General features: G+C 40.9%; 1 protein-coding gene across 1 annotated transcript in view; it reads left to right on the top strand.

Annotated features, from left to right (window-relative positions):
* Window positions 1–16514, top strand: part of adamtsl5 (ADAMTS like 5) — a 56249-nt gene extending 39735 nt beyond the window's left edge. Inside the window, exons 8-13 of the mRNA XM_084154021.1 lie at window positions 4838–4924; window positions 6035–6198; window positions 7633–7846; window positions 10694–10840; window positions 13551–13622; window positions 13982–16514. Coding sequence (XP_084010147.1) covers window positions 4838–4924; window positions 6035–6198; window positions 7633–7846; window positions 10694–10840; window positions 13551–13622; window positions 13982–14325 — 1028 coding nt within the window. The 3' untranslated portion in view covers window positions 14326–16514. The remainder of the gene's footprint in view (window positions 1–4837; window positions 4925–6034; window positions 6199–7632; window positions 7847–10693; window positions 10841–13550; window positions 13623–13981) is intronic.
* The last annotated feature ends 1051 nt before the right edge of the window (window positions 16515–17565 follow it).

A 17565-nucleotide genomic window follows, 5' to 3' on the forward strand; every position in this document is an offset into this window, starting at 1 on the left:
AATCCATGTCTCAATTGTCTCAAGGCTTAAAAATCCTTCTTTAACCTGTCTCCTCCCCTTCATCTACACTGATTTGAAGTGGATTTAACAAGTGACATCAATAAGGGATCATAGAATTCACCTGGTCAGTCTAAGTCATGGAAGGAGCAGGTGTTTCTAATGTTTTGTACACTCAGTGTATATGTTTAGTCAAAGCTGGATTCATTAAGTTTCGATAAGGGAACGCTAATTAATGGTACTTGCTTCACTCAATGGAAATAGAATGTTCAAACAGAGCGTTAACATAATATTTTACGCTAGGGCCATAAATGCACTGTGTGTGTGTTCTGAGGGTCAAAGCAGAGGCCACCAAACTCTATATTCTGGCCCTCCGCCATGGAATTCTCAACCTAAGTGGTTCCTGCAGGACAGTGACCGAGTGTTCAAGCAGCAGTGAAACACGCACGCACGCACACACACACACACACGTGCACTCTGTCTCTATCAAAGGCAGACACAAACATACAGACACAAGAATACATCCTCCGCACACAGACACACACACACAGAGCAGCCAACACCTCTGCCGTGTGATTTGGCACTGCTCTCCATTCTGAAACAGAATCCTCTCTTGAGCTGGCGCCGCGTGTGGGCATGGTAACTGAAGAGTGACTGTACTGCTTCATAATGGTTCAGCTTGAGTGAGGAGAAAACATGGAGAGAAAGAAGGCTTTGTTTGGGTGCCTGGGTAGCCTAGGAGGGCTTGCCTGGTTTTCTCTCCTCCTGCAGCTGTGTGTCCGAATGAGGCGTAACAGATTTGATGCCGCTGGGCACAATCATTACTTCCCACAGGGTCAAAAGCCAAGGGCCCAGAGAACTCATCACGGTCAGGCTATATCTAGATTTACATTGTAGTCATTTAGCAGATGCTCTTATCCAGAGCGACTTACTTTTTCTAACCCTAACCCTATAAGATCTTCTTAAGGGTAGGCACGTCTGGTGTACAGGCATTTGTTCCAGCCCAGCACGAAAACACCTGATTCAAATAATCATCACGGTCAGGCAATAACTCTCTAACGTTAACCGGAGGTGGAACAGAACATTTTATAACTCCTCCTCACCCTAAGTCAAGGTTGATAACACAAACCCTACAGCTGAACTCTACAGGATAGGCACCTTTGTGGCTAAAATGTGTGAAGGTCTTTGTTTCAGCCTAGCACTAACACAAAAATACATCTAGATCAGTTTCCTAACTCTACAGCCCTGTACAGATCTAACAGCCGACCATAAGGAGAGCCAAAACTAGACCGTTTTAGAATGTTGTGTTGTAGAACAGCTGACTGACTCCAGCTCTTCACACAACACTAGGCTGTGTTGCTTTGATGCAGGTTTGCACAAGTTGGATTTTTCCTACATTTGCTTTGCATTTGGCCATGCAACCACTGGAATTTGAATGAAAAGCTATTTCGTGGCATTTTTAACAGTACCTACTAACTCGAAAACAACAAGTATAGCCACACAATAATGTTAGCTTGCAGAGAAAACATGGTTTTGGTTTTTAGATGTTGCTAGATGTTTGTTTGAACGAGGAAGTCCTGAACACAGCTGAACTTAGTAAGGGTAGGCCCCTCCGCTGTCTGCAGGCCTTTGTTCTAGCCCAGCACTAACACACGAGATTCATAAAAAAAACTCAAACTCAGGTTCATAACTAAGTCTATTGCTGAACCATAGAGATGGATAGAGGGCTCTAGATGGACATAACCTGTTTTAGCATGGACATTGCCATTGAGTGCTTGCACCATTTTAAACTAGTCAATGATTATAGCATTGTCTTCAAATTGGGTTGCATATGGTTAGTAAATGGCTTTAAAGTGGCAATCAGCAGTAGAAACAATAACAAAGCATTCTCCCTGCCCCTGGTTTCGGTAAAAAGCTGAGGGATGGGGCTGGAGAAATGTAACCACTCTCAAATTCATAGACAAAGCTACGAATGCAAGGACTGACCATCCATGATATCAACATTATAGCTTTAACCATGTTGTGAGGCCAAATAGTGTTTGTTTACATTTTCTTTGTTGGAGTAAAACAAGCTTATATTTTGGGTTCCGATGGGGTACAGCAGTTGAAGTAAGTTCATGAGGCATTTATAAGTTATATTCTTCAAGAATCAATGGGTACATATCATTAATTTATAAATCCAAAAATTGATGTAGCAACCGCTGATTGCCCCTGTAAGCTATATCACCGCCATCTAGTGGCCAGAATATATGAATTGCACACAATATTTGGTTCAGGACTCCAGTATGGTGGCGGTAAATCACCAATATTAGCTTTACGCTTTCTTCAAACACAAAATAATAAGAAAATGGACAACTTTAAAATAGCACATTAACTCTGCGCATAGCTTTTAATCTCAGATACCTACAATTGTCAAAACAAGAGCAACGGGATCTCAGTCCCATAGAAAAAAACAGGATGAATAGGGTTGCTGCTTGCCTTTCACCCACCAGCAGCAGGGGGACCATAGAGATGTTGCCTGCTTTTGGCCCACTAGTGAAATATCACTCTCTAAATGAATGGTTCATGCTTTTGGCTCGATGGTGAAATATCCCTCTTTGGTTTTAAATGTTAACCATTAGTAAACTGTCTGTAAATCATTATATAATCCTAATTTAGTCGTTATCATTAATATTAGTAAATGGATATGTATGTATTAACTATTTGCTATGAGAATATATTATTCAGGAAAGAAATCCATATGTATTTACTTTAATAAAGTTTTAGAAGTGTTACACATACAGTGGGGAAAAAAAGTATTTAGTCAGCCACCAATTGTGCAAGTTCTCCCACTTAAAAAGATGAGAGAGGCCTGCAATTTTCATCATAGGTACACGTCAACTATGACAGACAAAATGAGGAAAAAAAATCCAGAAAATCACATTGTAGGATTTTTAATGAATTTATTTGCAAATTATGGTGGAAAATAAGTATTTGGTCAATAACAAAAGTTTCTCAATACTTTGTTATATACCCTTTGTTGGCAATGACACAGGTCAAACGTTTTCTGTAAGTCTTCACAAGGTTTTCACACACTGTTGCTGGTATTTTGGCCCATTCCTCCATGCAGATCTCCTCTAGAGCAGTGATGTTTTGGGGCTGTCGCTGGGCAACACAGACTTTCAACTCCCTCCAAAGATTTTCTATGGGGTTGAGATCAGGAGACTGGCTAGGCCACTCCAGGACCTTGAAATGCTTCTTACGAAGCCACTCCTTCATTGCCCGGGCGGTGTGTTTGGGATCATTGTCATGCTGAAAGACCCAGCCACGTTTCATCTTCAATGCCCTTGCTGATGGAAGGAGGTTTTCACTCAAAATCTCACGATACATGGCCCCATTCATTCGTTCCTTTACACGGATCAGTCGTCCTGGTCCCTTTGCAGAAAAACAGCCCCAAAGCATGATGTTTCCACCCCCATACTTCACAGTAGGTATGGTGTTCTTTGGATGCAACTCAGCATTCTTTGTCCTCCAAACACAGAGTTGAGTTTTTACCAAAAAGTTATATTTTGGTTTCATCTGACCATATGACATTCTCCCAATCCTCTTCTGGATCATCCAAATGCACTCTAGCAAACTTCAGACAGGCCTGGACATGTACTGGCTTAAGCAGGCGGACACGTCTTTCACTGCAGGATGTGAGTCCCTGGCGGCGTAGTGTGTTACTGATGGTAGGCTTTGTTACTTTGGTCCCAGCTCTCTGCAGGTCATTCACTAGGTCCCCCCGTGTGGTTCTGGGATTTTTGCTCACCGTTCTTGTGATCATTTTGACCCTACGGGGTGAGATCTTGCGTGGAGCCCCAGATCGAGGGAGATTATCAGTGGTCTTGTATGTCTTCCATTTCCTAATAATTGCTCCCACAGTTGATTTCTTCAAACCAAGCTGCTTACCTATTGCAGATTCAGTCTTCCCAGCCTGGTGCAGGTCTACAATTTTGTTTCTGGTGTCCTTTGACAGCTCTTTGGTCTTGGCCATAGTGGAGTTTGGAGTGTGACTGTTTGAGGTTGTGGACAGGTGTCTTTTATACTGATAACAAGTTCAAACAGATGCCATTAATACAGGTAATGAGTGGAGGACAGAGGAGCCTCTTAAAGAAGAAGTTACAGGTCTGTGAGAGCCAGAAATCTTGCTTGTTTGTAGGTGACCAAATAGTTATTTTCCACCATAATTTGCAAATAAATTCATAAAAAATCCTACAATGTGATTTTCTGGATTTTTTTTTCTCAATTTGTCTTTCATAGTTGACGTGTACCTATGATGAAAATTACAGGCCTCTCTCATCTTTTTAAGTGGGAGAACTTGCACAAATAGTGGCTGACTAAATACTTTTTTTCCCCACTGTATAAGCATATATAGTATATATTCACATACAGTGGGGAAAAAAAGTATTTAGTCAGCCACCAATTGTGCATGTTCTCCCACTTCAAAAGATGAGAGAGGCCTTTAATTTTCATCATAGGTACACGTCAACTATGACAGACAAAAAGAGAAAAAAAAATCCAGAAAAATAAGTATTTGGTCAATAACTGGATTTTTTGATTTTTTTTTCTCAATGTGTCTGTCATAGTTGACGTGTACCTAGGATGAAAATTACAGGCCTCTCTCATCTTTTTAAGTGGGAGAACTTGCACAATTGGTGGCTGACTAAATACTTTTTTTCCCCACTGTATATATTGCATATATCACATGCTGCACCACATATGTTGTTTATTACCCAGACTCTAAATGAATGGTTTATGCTTGTCTCCCACTGGTGTAATATCTGTCTTAATGAATGTCTCTGTACTCTGTTGGCTATAGCGGGTCCGTTTGGGTACAATGAAGTGACCATGATCCCAGCTGGAGCTACTCACATCCGCGTCACTGATAACAGCAGGAACTATCTGGGTAAGAGATGGCTCAGCTTGACACACACAATGTTCTGTAGTATCACTAACTATATACAGTACATATACAGACAGCTGGTTGTGACCGATAATTTGCTTTGAGAGATTATCCTTTTTATCATGTTCTGTATGTCTGCTATGAGTTTCAACCCACCCACCCATGGCTATAGAACTCCACCGCTACCCTGACACATTAAATATCTGGTCATAATACTGCTCCCCTCTTATTCCTGTTAGCTTACTGCCACTTCCTGGCACCAGAGACCGATACAGCTCTCTGGTTGATACCCAGTTGCACTCTGGGTGGGCTCTCCAGTCAACACAACACCCAAGGCTATCCATCTATTCTCACCCACATTTACAAGACCGAAATAACGTGACTCCTGAAATGGAAAATGCAGGGATCCTGAAATGAAACACTCGTAAAGGTTTAATTTGGCCATGGGGCAGGGTGGGAAAACTGGGTGCGGGAAGAGGGTGGGAGGAACTGGGGATCTGGCCTTCTGGCGAGCAGGTGGAAGTACTTGGTTAGTTCTGATTTGGTTGGAAGATTTCCACCAAAAAAATAAACTTCCAAGAGATGGTTTCCCTATTTGTTGTCTGTTCCTGCAACTTGTCACTGTTAGGCCAAACAAGGCAATTATGTAGTAATGGTACTCTGTTTGGCAAGGCAACTATGTTTATTACTTTGCTGAATTAAGAAATCTTTATGTAAAATGCAGGGTTGGGGTTTATTCCATTTCAATTTAGTAAAGTGGTCCCGTGGTCCCATGTGCTCAGTTGGTAGAGCATGGCACTTGCAACGCCAGGGTTGTGAAAATGAAAATGTATGCACACTACTGTAAGTCACTTTGGATAAAAGCGTCTGCTAAATGACTAAAATGTTAAATGTAATTAAGGAAGTAAACACATTTTCCTCAATTGCGATTTCTGTTTACTTCCTGAATTGACTGAAAAGGAAATGACCCCAACCCTAGCATAATTCAATCAAACACTGTATACATATTATCGTCACAAAGCCAATTTCAGTCTCACTTCACCAATCAGCATTGAAAATCAGAAACATTCCCATCTACCTTCATTCAATCAATTCCTTCTCTTCCCCCTCCAGCGCTCCAGAACGGGCGTTCCCAGTTTGTCATTAATGGAAACTGGAAGATCAGTGTTCCTGGGGAGTACAGCGTAGCGGGAACCAAGCTCCTGTACAAGCGCTCTGCGGACACCTGGGAAAGCTTTGAGGTCCCTGGACCCACTATGGAGGACCTACACGTCATGGTCAGTCTGGTCAAAGTTATAGGGGATAGGAGCTGCAATGCAATAACTATACTGAACAAAAATATAAACGCAACATGCAACAATTTCATTGATTTTACTGAGTTACAGTTCATATGAGGAAATCAGTCAATTGAAATAAATTCATTAGGCCCTAATCTATGGATTTCACATGACTGGGAATACAGATATGCATCTGTTGGTCACAGATACCTTTTAAAACAAATGGGCCTCACAATGGGCCTCAGGATCTCGTTACGGTATTTTTATGCATTAAAATTGCCATCGATAAAATGCTATTGTGTTCTGTAGCTTATGCCTGTCCATACCATAACCCCACCGCCACCATGGAGCAGTCAGTTCACAATGTTGACATCAGCCAACCGCTCACCCAAACGACGCCATACACGTGGTCTGCGATTGTGAGGCCGGTTGGACGTACTGCCAAATTCTCTAAAACGACGTTGGATGTGGCTTATGGTAGAGAAATAAACATTAAATTATCTGGCAACAGCTCTGGTGGGCATTTGTGCAGTCAACATGCCAATTGCACGCTCCCTCAAAACTTCAGACATCTGTGGCATTGTGTTGTGTGACAAAACTGCACATTTTAGAGTGGCCTTTTATTGTTCCCAGCACAAGGTGAACCTGTGTAATGATCATGCTTTAATCATCTTCTTGATATGCCACACCTGTCAGGTTGATGGATTATCTTGGCAAAGGATAAATGCTCACTAACAGGGATGTAAACAAATTTGTGCACAACATTTTAGAGAAAAGCTTTTTGTGCGTATGGAAAATGTCAGGGATTTTTTTTTTCAGCTCATGAAACATGTGACCAACACTTTACATGTTGCCTTTACTGTATATTTTTGTTCAGCGTATATAGAGACGGCAAACTAACCTCACAAATTAAGGTACGCAATGATAGCTTTGTTAGTATACTTGTTCAACCCCAATTTAGCAGAACCATTCAGTCTTCTCTCCTATATGTAACTGACGTATATTTTCAAAATGTATTGTCATCCATATGTTATATTTTTGTCAGTATATTGTTGGTAAATTGACAATTATAAACTGGGTGGTTCGAGCCCTGATACTGATTGGCTGACAGCCGTGGTATATCAGACCGTATACCACGGGTATGACAAAACATTTCTTTTTTTACTGCTCTAATTACGCTGGTAACCAGTTTATAATAGCAATAAGGCACCTGGGGGGTTTGTGGTATATGGCCAATATACCACAGCTATGGGCTGTATCCAGGCACTCTGTGTTGCGTCGTGCATAAGAACAGCCCTTACCCGTGGTATATTGGCCATATACCACACCCATTTGGCCTTATTGCTTAAATATACCAGGTATTATAAAACAATATATTTCAAAATATATTAAAAATATATATCCGTTGTACACTGTGTGGTTATGTGTCTGCAGGTGTTGGCAACAGACAGGAACCCGGGGATAGAATACGAGTATTGGCTCCCTCCAGACAGCTACGCCCTGTACCATGGCAGGAGGAGTCAGCTACGCCAGCCTCACCACACTGCTAGCTACATCCCCTGGGATCACCCCACCACCACTACTACTACTACCACAACCACCACTACTACTACTAGGCCTCTCTCTGTCACCACAAGACCCTACTGGGGTAAGACCGCTGACCATTGTTAAAGGGGTAGTTCACCCAAATTAACATGTTGTTTCCTTACCTTGTAAGAAGTGTAAGGACAAAATGCAATCCAGGTTTTGGGTTTGTTTACCTAGCCGCTGTCACCAACCGCTAACTTAGCTAGCTAGCATTTTCTAAGCAAAAGCCAAATGGATGTCAATGTACTTAATATTAACATGTGTTAAATTTCATGTCCAAAATGTCAATTTAATTTGATGTACGTATTTACATGGGTAAGACCTGCCCCTGGTTTCATTCATCCTCTGTTTGTGTAACTAAAGTTCAATACATGATAGATAGATATGGAAGATAGATGGATCTAAACATTATTGCAAGAGATAAAAACAAAATCCGCACATTACGACAAGCTCTACAACGTAAAATTCATTTTTGTTTTTAAATTTAAAAAACGTTTTTAATATTTTCAGATCTGACTGCCTCCGGTACTGCAGAGGTACTGCCAGATCTCAAAATATTCAAATAGGTTTTTTTACATTTCATTTTTTTAAATGAATATTATTAACAACAACAGAGGTAACACATTTTGGCCAAGGGATCCTTGGAATAAGTTTAGAGGGTGTTATACAATACAATGTAATCTACCATTTATGTTCATAATCCTGGGCAACATGGGACTGGGAGGCTTACAGGGACCCCAGTTTGAAAACCCCTGGCCTACAAAATGCCTCAGACTGTGCCTTGCTAATGTGCAGCAAATGTCTTCCGGAATGTTTTATTACATCCGTTTATATAACTGAGGGAAATGATTAACTGCAAACTCAATCATAGGTTTATAATCAGTGTTGTATTACTATTAAATTGGCCCTGGTTGGAATGTAACCAACATTCAATAGAAATCATTATATTTGTCCTATATAACTGCAAAAGTGGACTTTGATCCAAAACTGAATACAATGTGCTGACCTGCTATACTTTGATCTGTACTTGGCTGACAATAACAGATAAAGCCAAGGAATGAAGTTTCTGGAGTGGAATGTCCCTCTCTTATCTTAGAAGTGTTTAGTGATAACACTCCTAATCCCAAAACCCACTGCATATTCCATGCTGAGATAGTGGTGCTTGGTACAGTACCATAGTTTTGACTGATTTCTGTGTAGTGCTCAACAAAGCAATGATCTAAGACTTTAGCATTCTTTAGAATTTAGTAAAACAGGTTTGATCATTTAGTAATTACTCAAGTGATTTGGTGCAGGACATAATGGGAGTAGCCTAGCCCCTAGCATAGTGTTTTCTAACTGACGGGTTGAGAAGTAGCCTAGCCCCTAGCATAGTGTTTCCCAACTGGCGGGTTGAGAAGTAGCCTAGCCCCTAGCATAGTGTTTCCCAACTGGCGGGTTGAGAAGTAGCCTAGCCCCTAGCATAGTGTTTTCTAACTGGCGGGTTGAGAAGTAGCCTAGCCCCTAGCATAGTGTTTTCTAACTGGCGGGTTGAGAAGTAGCCTAGCCCCTAGCATAGTGTTTTCTAACTGACGGGTTGAGAAGTAGCCTAGTCCCTAGCATAGTGTTTTCTAACTGGCGGGTTGAGAAGTAGCCTAGCCCCTAGCATAGTGTTTTCTAACTGGCGGGTTGAGAAGTAGCCTAGCCCCTAGCATAGTGTTTTCTAACTGGCGGGTTGAGAAGTAGCCTAGCCCCTAGCATAGTGTTTTCTAACTGACGGGTTGAGAAGTAGCCTAGCCCCTAGCATAGTGTTTTCCAACTGGCGGGTTGAGAAGTAGCCTAGCCCCTAGCATAGTGTTTCCCAACTGGCGGGTTGAGAAGTAGTCTAGCCCCTAGCATAGTGTTTCCCAACTGGCGGGTTGAGAAGTAGCCTAGCCCCTAGCATAGTGTTTTCCAACTGGCGGGTTGAGAAGTAGCCTAGCCCCTAGCATAGTGTTTCCCAACTGGCGGGTTGAGAAGTAGTCTAGCCCCTAGCATAGTGTTTCCCAACTGGCGGGTTGAGAAGTAGCCTAGTCCCTAGCATAATGTTTTCTAACTGGCGGGTTGAGAAGTAGCCTAGTCCCTAGCATAGTGTTTTCTAACTGACGGGTTGAGACCCAACTGGTGGGTTTAGATCCACTAAAGGGTCACGCAGTCAGTTCCTCTTGGGTCGTGGCTAAAGACTGGGTTTGGTCCAGAAACATGGTCTTGTTTACCTTGTGGGTCACTGGGAGCATTGAAAGCCTTTGGGGGAGTCAAGATGAACAAAAGCGATTTGCTTTTTAGCATTAGCGTTTTGGAGCAGAAATCAATGATCTAAGACAATGTTTGCTCATGTCGTATCCTAGTGATTTGATGCTGGACAGAAAGTCAGTCTTTAGTGATTCTGCCTAAAGAATGTCTTGGAAAGATCCTTTGGCCGAATCCTGATTCAAGATACACATGTGCTTCTCCATCGTTTGCACAAATCTCAAATCTCACATTAATGGGTGATTAATGCAAAACTTAAAGGGATAGTTCAGAAATTGTACATATTTAGATATTTCTTTCCTCATCTCAAAATTATTTGGGCATGAAATTTTAAACATGCTTAACTGGGGAGATTGATTTACATGGTGCTTTGGTTAAAAATGTAACATTTTGTTGGCAGTGGCTAGTTTAACAAAACCCAAATGTGGATTTCAGTCACTCCTTGTCCATAGACTGCTTCTAAGGTAAGAAAACAAATATCTAATAAATATGTAAAATCGCTGAACCATCCCTTAAAGTTACGTTCTTGGACCCAGGTCATTTTCTTGGTCAGGTCATGAAAAACTCCTGGCCCCAACTTTGTCCAAAGGCATGTTGATACTCAGTAATGTAACTTACCTTTTCCCGCACTGTCCCTCAGCTCCTCCAGGTGGCTGGCCCGTCAAGTCCACTCGCCATCCAGCTCGCCAACCCCCTCACCAGCCCCAGCCCCACCGCCCACCTGTCCTTCCCCGCCTGGAGAGGGACGAGACCAGGGGGAACCGACTACCCCAACCCCCCCGAGGAGGTTTGCTCCACCTCACCCCAATCTCTCCCTCACCTCATCTCACCTAATCATCAACCCCTATCTCACCCCCACTCCCCCAAACCCCAACTCTACCCTTACTCAAATGCTACAATCCTCTCTGCCTCCCCCCATTACTCTACTCTTCCTTTAACCTATCCTACTCTCTACTCTACTCTTCCTTTAATCTATCCTACTCTCTACTCTACTCTTCCTTTAATCTATCCTACTCTCTACTCTACTCTTCCCTTTAATCTATCCTACTCTCTACTCTACTCTTCCCTTTAATCTATCCTACTCTCTACTCTACTCTTCCCTTTAATCTATCCTACTCTCTACTCTACTCTTCCCTTTAATCTATCCTACTCTCTACTCTACTCTTCCCTTTAATCTATCCTACTCTCTACTCTACTCTTCCCTTTAATCTATCCTACTCTCTACTCTACTCTTCCCTTTAATCTATCCTACTCTCTACTCTACTCTTCCCTTTAATCTATCCTACTCTCTACTCTACTCTTCCCTTTAATCTATCCTACTCTCTACTCTACTCTTCCCTTTAATCTATCCTACTCTCTACTCTACTCTTCCCTTTAATCTATCCTACTCTCTACTCTACTCTTCCCTTTAATCTATCCTACTCTCTACTCTACTCTTCCCTTTAATCTATCCTACTCTCTACTCTACTCTTCCCTTTAATCTATCCTACTCTCTACTCTACTCTTCCCTTTAATCTATCCTACTCTCTACTCTACTCTTCCCTTTAATCTATCATACTCTCTACTCTACTCTTCCTTTAATCTATCATACTCTCTACTCTTCTCTTCCCTTTAATCTATCCTACTCTCTACTCTACTCTTCCCTTTAATCTATCCTACTCTCTACTCTACTCTTCCTTTAATCTATCCTACTCTCTACTCTACTCTTCCTTTAATCTATCCTACTCTCTACTCTACTCTTCCTTTAATCTATCCTACTCTCTACTCTACTCTTCCTTTAATCTATCCTACTCTCTACTCTACTCTTCCCTTTAATCTATCCTACTCTCTACTCTTCCTTTAATCTATCCTACTCTCTACTCTACTCTTCCTTTAATCTATCCTACTCTCTACTCTACTCTTCCTTTAATCTATCCTACTCTCTACTCTACTCTTCCCTTTAATCTATCCTACTCTCTACTCTTCCTTTAATCTATCCTACTCTCTACTCTACTCTTCCTTTAATCTATCCTACTCTCTACTCTACTCTTCCTTTAATCTATCCTACTCTCTACTCTACTCTTCCTTTAATCTATCCTACTCTCTACTCTACTCTTCCCTTTAATCTATCCTACTCTCTACTCTACTCTTCCCTTTAATCTATCCTACTCTCTACTCTACTCTTCCTTTAATCTATCCTACTCTCTACTCTACTCTTCCCTTTAATCTATCCTACTCTCTACTCTACTCTTCCCTTTAATCTATCCTACTCTCTACTCTACTCTTCCCTTTAATCTATCCTACTCTCTACTCTACTCTTCCCTTTAATCTATCCTACTCTCTACTCTACTCTTCCCTTTAATCTATCCTACTCTCTACTCTACTCTTCCCTTTAATCTATCCTACTCTCTACTCTACTCTTCCCTTTAATCTATCCTACTCTCTACTCTACTCTTCCTTTAATCTATCCTACTCTCTACTCTACTCTTCCTTTAATCTATCCTACTCTCTACTCTACTCTTCCTTTAATCTATCCTACTCTCTACTCTACTCTTCCCTTTAATCTATCCTACTCTCTACTCTACTCTTCCCTTTAATCTATCCTACTCTCTACTCTACTCTTCCTTTAATCTATCCTACTCTCTACTCTACTCTTCCTTTAATCTATCCTACTCTCTACTCTACTCTTCCTTTAATCTATCCTACTCTCTACTCTACTCTTCCTTTAATCTATCCTACTCTCTACTCTACTCTTCCCTTTAATCTATCCTACTCTCTACTCTACTCTTCCCTTTAATCTATCCTACTCTCTACTCTACTCTTCCCTTTAATCTATCCTACTCTCTACTCTACTCTTCCCTTTAATCTATCCTACTCTCTACTCTACTCTTCCCTTTAATCTATCCTACTCTCTACTCTACTCTTCCTTTAATCTATCCTACTCTCTACTCTACTCTTCCCTTTAATCTATCCTACTCTCTACTCTACTCTTCCCTTTAATCTATCCTACTCTCTACTCTACTCTTCCCTTTAATCTATCCTACTCTCTACTCTACTCTTCCCTTTAATCTATCCTACTCTCTACTCTACTCTTCCCTTTAATCTATCCTACTCTCTACTCTACTCTTCCCTTTAATCTATCCTACTCTCTACTCTACTCTTCCCTTTAATCTATCCTACTCTCTACTCTACTCTTCCCTTTAATCTATCCTACTCTCTACTCTACTCTTCCCTTTAATCTATCCTACTCTCTACTCTACTCTTCCCTTTAATCTATCCTACTCTCTACTCTACTCTTCCCTTTAATCTATCCTACTCTCTACTCTACTCTTCCTTTAATCTATCCTACTCTCTACTCTACTCTTCCCTTTAATATATCCTACTCTCTACTCTTCTATCTTCAATTCCCCTACTCACTCTCAGAAACTCATCTGTGCCATCCTAAACATAGTTTTTTTAAATCAGGTTATTACACAATCTGTGCTGAAATCAACTCGCTGCTCTTTCTACTCCCTTAGGGCATTGTGGGAAATGTAGGCGGGCTCGGGGTCGAGGGGAGCGCCAGAGGCAGTACTGCCAGAAAGATTTCGGTAAGTCTGAACTTCTTGAATACCTGGAGTTAGAGGTTCGAACACCCTTGTGTGCTTTATGAACACAATACCTTTCGATTCACATGACCCAATTTGCAGCTGGTTTGGGTTTATAACATTAGGTGTTAGTGGTGTAAATTGACAAATCTCACCTTAATTGTAAAAAAAAAATGTAATTCTGTAAAACTGAAAACCAGCCATTTGAAGTCACAAAATCACAGTATGGAAAAACAAGCATGGCACAACAAGCCTTATTATAAAACATTGTAAAGGCTCATACATGCTTGTAAGTTATAAGTTCTAATGCATTATACCTGTTGGCTTTAAGTGTTACCGTAATGTCTTTCATCGGTTGTCAGTGTTCCGTGCCAAGGTCATGAGCAAGCTGTACCGGGGCGAGGAGACACGCTACGATGTCCAGATCATCCACACCTACCGCAATCGGTTCCGCCTGGAGCACCGCGAGTTCCTGTGGGTGCCTAACGTGTGTGACTGCCCCCCTCTGGAGGAAGGGCGCCAGTACGTGCTGATGGTGCGCCGCCACATTAACTACGAGCAGACGTTGAACCGGATACTGTTGGAGGAGGACAGCTACGCTATACCCTATAAACCCAGAGAGGACACTCTGTTGCGCCCCCTGGAGGATCTGTGTAGTAACAGAGGGCCCAGGCCACCTGCGGAACTGAGGGGCGGCTATGCCTAGAGACAGACATGTACAGTATATACCTGCACACCAGACACCACTGATGCACACATACACTTTCACTGTCACGACTCCTTAACACTCCTCAAGACTGGGCACTTCTGATGGCGAATCAGACAAACAACAGGGCTGCATGTGTGTGTGAGACATTAAAACCCCATACACCCCACGCAACAACTGCTCCCTCTGACCCTTCAAAAGACACACAGAGAGCAACAGAACCACTAGAATTCCAAAATGGGGGAACTGAAAATGGCAGAGGCAAACACTAGTTGAACCCTTGGAAGAGACTATACTCAGAGTGACCCAGTAGATCTGTCAGTCACCGCGAAAAGAAAGCAAAACCCTCTCAAAGAGCAATGCAAAAGCTGACCAGCTCACAAAGTATAGCACTTTAGGTGGATGTTATCACCCACCTTTAAATTTCAGATACCAAAGAGAAGAATATATCCACTTCAATGGCCAAGCGTTTGTGTTTTGTTTTGTTCCCTTTGCTAACCAGATAACTGACTATAACTATCTGTCTGGGTTACTAACAGGCAGTGTTGGGGAAGCTACTCTAAAAATATAGTTTACAGCTTGTATCAATTACTTCACCCTGGAAGAGGTTAAGCTACACTTAGGCCTAGATTCAATCAGACAAGTGTTAACCGGCGATAGCCGACACCTGCATAGCTGATGGTTTGACGGTGCCGGAGATGTAACTGTGTTGGAGCTGTCAAATCGGTGAATAGATGCTCTTAATCATTGTCACTCGCGTTAGATGTTCAGAACGACAAAGTGTAGGCTATATAGAAATAATGACACTCAAATTGAAAATCAGTAGCCTAAATGAAATAATGAGGATTTTTATCAGCCTAATGGAGGTGTAGATTACATCTCACATTCCAGTGTTTCAAACTTGTAAACAAGGCTGCATGAGATTTCTCTTAATGCGACTCCGTGCAGCCAATGGCAATGTCCGCTTTAGGTATAATGCCAGGAGCTGCTTGTGTATTTGACAGCTCTAATGCAGTTCCACCTCCAACACTGCCTAAACAACTGCTATGCGGATGTCGGCTAAAGCGGATCTGATTGAATAGAACCATTAAGCTACCCTTAAGAAACATATAGTTTACTTTAATAGTTACTTTGAAAACTACCTCGTGAAAAACTATCATATCTAAATCTGAAATGTCATAGACTACAAAGTTTTTAAAAATGACTGCAAGAACACATCACTGGAGTCAGATGTTAACAGTGTAGTGAGATCTGTGTGACAGCCAGAGTGAGTGCTTCGGCTTAGCCCAGTGAGATCTGTGTGACAGCCAGAGTGAGTGCTTCGGCTTAGCCCAGCGTCCAGGGAGAGAGAGAAAAAATAGGGGGTAGTTATTTACCAAAAATGTTTGTTGTTGAATAAATGTAGTGTGTAGTTCCAGTAGATAGCTACACCACTACATAAAAATAATGAACTACCAAAGACACTACAAAGATTTGAATGTAGTTAAGCTACCACCAAGCTACTGCAAAAATGTAGGTAAATTACTATCTGAATTACATGTAGTGGAACTACTCCCCAACACTGCTAGCAGTTCAGTCACTCTTTGTCAAAATAAATATGTGCCTTTTCCTTTTTTTCTCATACCTAAGATGTATAAAACAACATATTGTTCCATATTGTATTTATGTGGCAAAAGAATAGCTAGATCATAACATTTATATTTGTGTTTTGCTTTTAAAATATAATATTTTAAAAAATAATCTATCAATGCATTTCTCTCTCTTGATGTACAGTATGTGTTTTGGGTAACAATTTACATTCATTTGCTCTTATACCTGTGTAGTAACACTGTCATGAATTACACTAGTAACATTGTATTTACATGTTATAATATAGTACTTCATTAATTGCATTGTAATTGCATAGTGATGAGGTGGAGTTTATTCCACTTGTATAGTAACAGAAACCGCTCAACTCTACTACTGTTACTATGCAATTAAAACTACACCGATATAAGAGCATGTTAATGTGTTACTGTGTTTTGAATATAAAAAAAATCAGGTTCCCTTAGTCTGTTTTGTTATGTCTCCTGTTGTCTTATTCACATGAATATTTAGTTTTGTGAGAAAGTAAAAATATGGATTATACAGTATTGTATATTGGTGTGGCACTGAGTAGCTACAAATATAAGAAACATATTTAATTTGAATGACTGGTGAATTATTTGCAATCTATTCCGATACATTAACTATGCTGTAACAAGTTATTTTTTTATTATAAGGTTTAAAACATGTGCCAACACATTGCTGTCTTTAACACCACCGATACCACATTTTACAAGGCCAGATGGGCCTGTGCTCATATGCATTTTTGTATAGGTAGATTACCCGTTAAATTTAGAAAGTTACTGACAGCAATTTTTTGTGGGGCTTGTGAAGCAAGAGTTTTTGTTATACTTCTTATTATTTGGAATGCTACTCCTCTTACACTGTTTAAACTAGAAACGTCATTCAAACTTTCAAATGTGCAGAATGCTTGCATACAACTTTTTGATATCTTTTATACTTTTTAAACTATTAAGCTTTTTGTCCTTTTTTCCCCCATCTTCATTCACTTTCATGGGATTTCTAAAGGTCCCGTTGTGACAATGTCAACTCCCAGACTTCCAACATTCAATTCACTGTGAACAATGCAACTTTTGACACAAATCAACTACTTTGACCAGTTTCTCAACAAGTTAGACAAAAAGTTGGGCGTTTGATATCTTCCTCTACTTCTCTGCTATTCAAATCGGAAATCAGAAACAAAAATATCTGCTACCAATCTAACGATACATCTGTTTTAGTAACTGCATAAACCAACTTTTTCCAAACAACAGACATTTTGACAACTTTCGCAGCACTTTAGACAACAACTTAGACGTAATGACATCTTGGTCTACTTATCTGCTATTCAAATCTGGAATCAGAACAGAAGTATCTACTACCAATCAAAGGTTACAGCTTTTTGAGTTGAGTGATGAAAATTAGCTAGCTAACTTCAGCTAACAGCTCTCTCATGTCTCGTCATTAAGCTGTTGCTATGGATATTCACACTCGCAAGGAAAATGAAGAGGGTGAAAAGGGTGATTGAATTTAGAACAATAGTGTAAGGATGATGAAGAATTGTGAACAACAAGAAAGCAGCTACTGCTCCAGAGGAGGCAGCCAAGGCAACAGCGTGTCATCCTCCTTCTCAGCACCGTGCTGTAAATACCTCAA

Source organism: Coregonus lavaretus (genome assembly GCF_964263955.1).
Source record: "Coregonus lavaretus genome assembly, chromosome: 37".
NCBI classification, from domain to species: Eukaryota; Metazoa; Chordata; class Actinopteri; order Salmoniformes; family Salmonidae; genus Coregonus; species Coregonus lavaretus.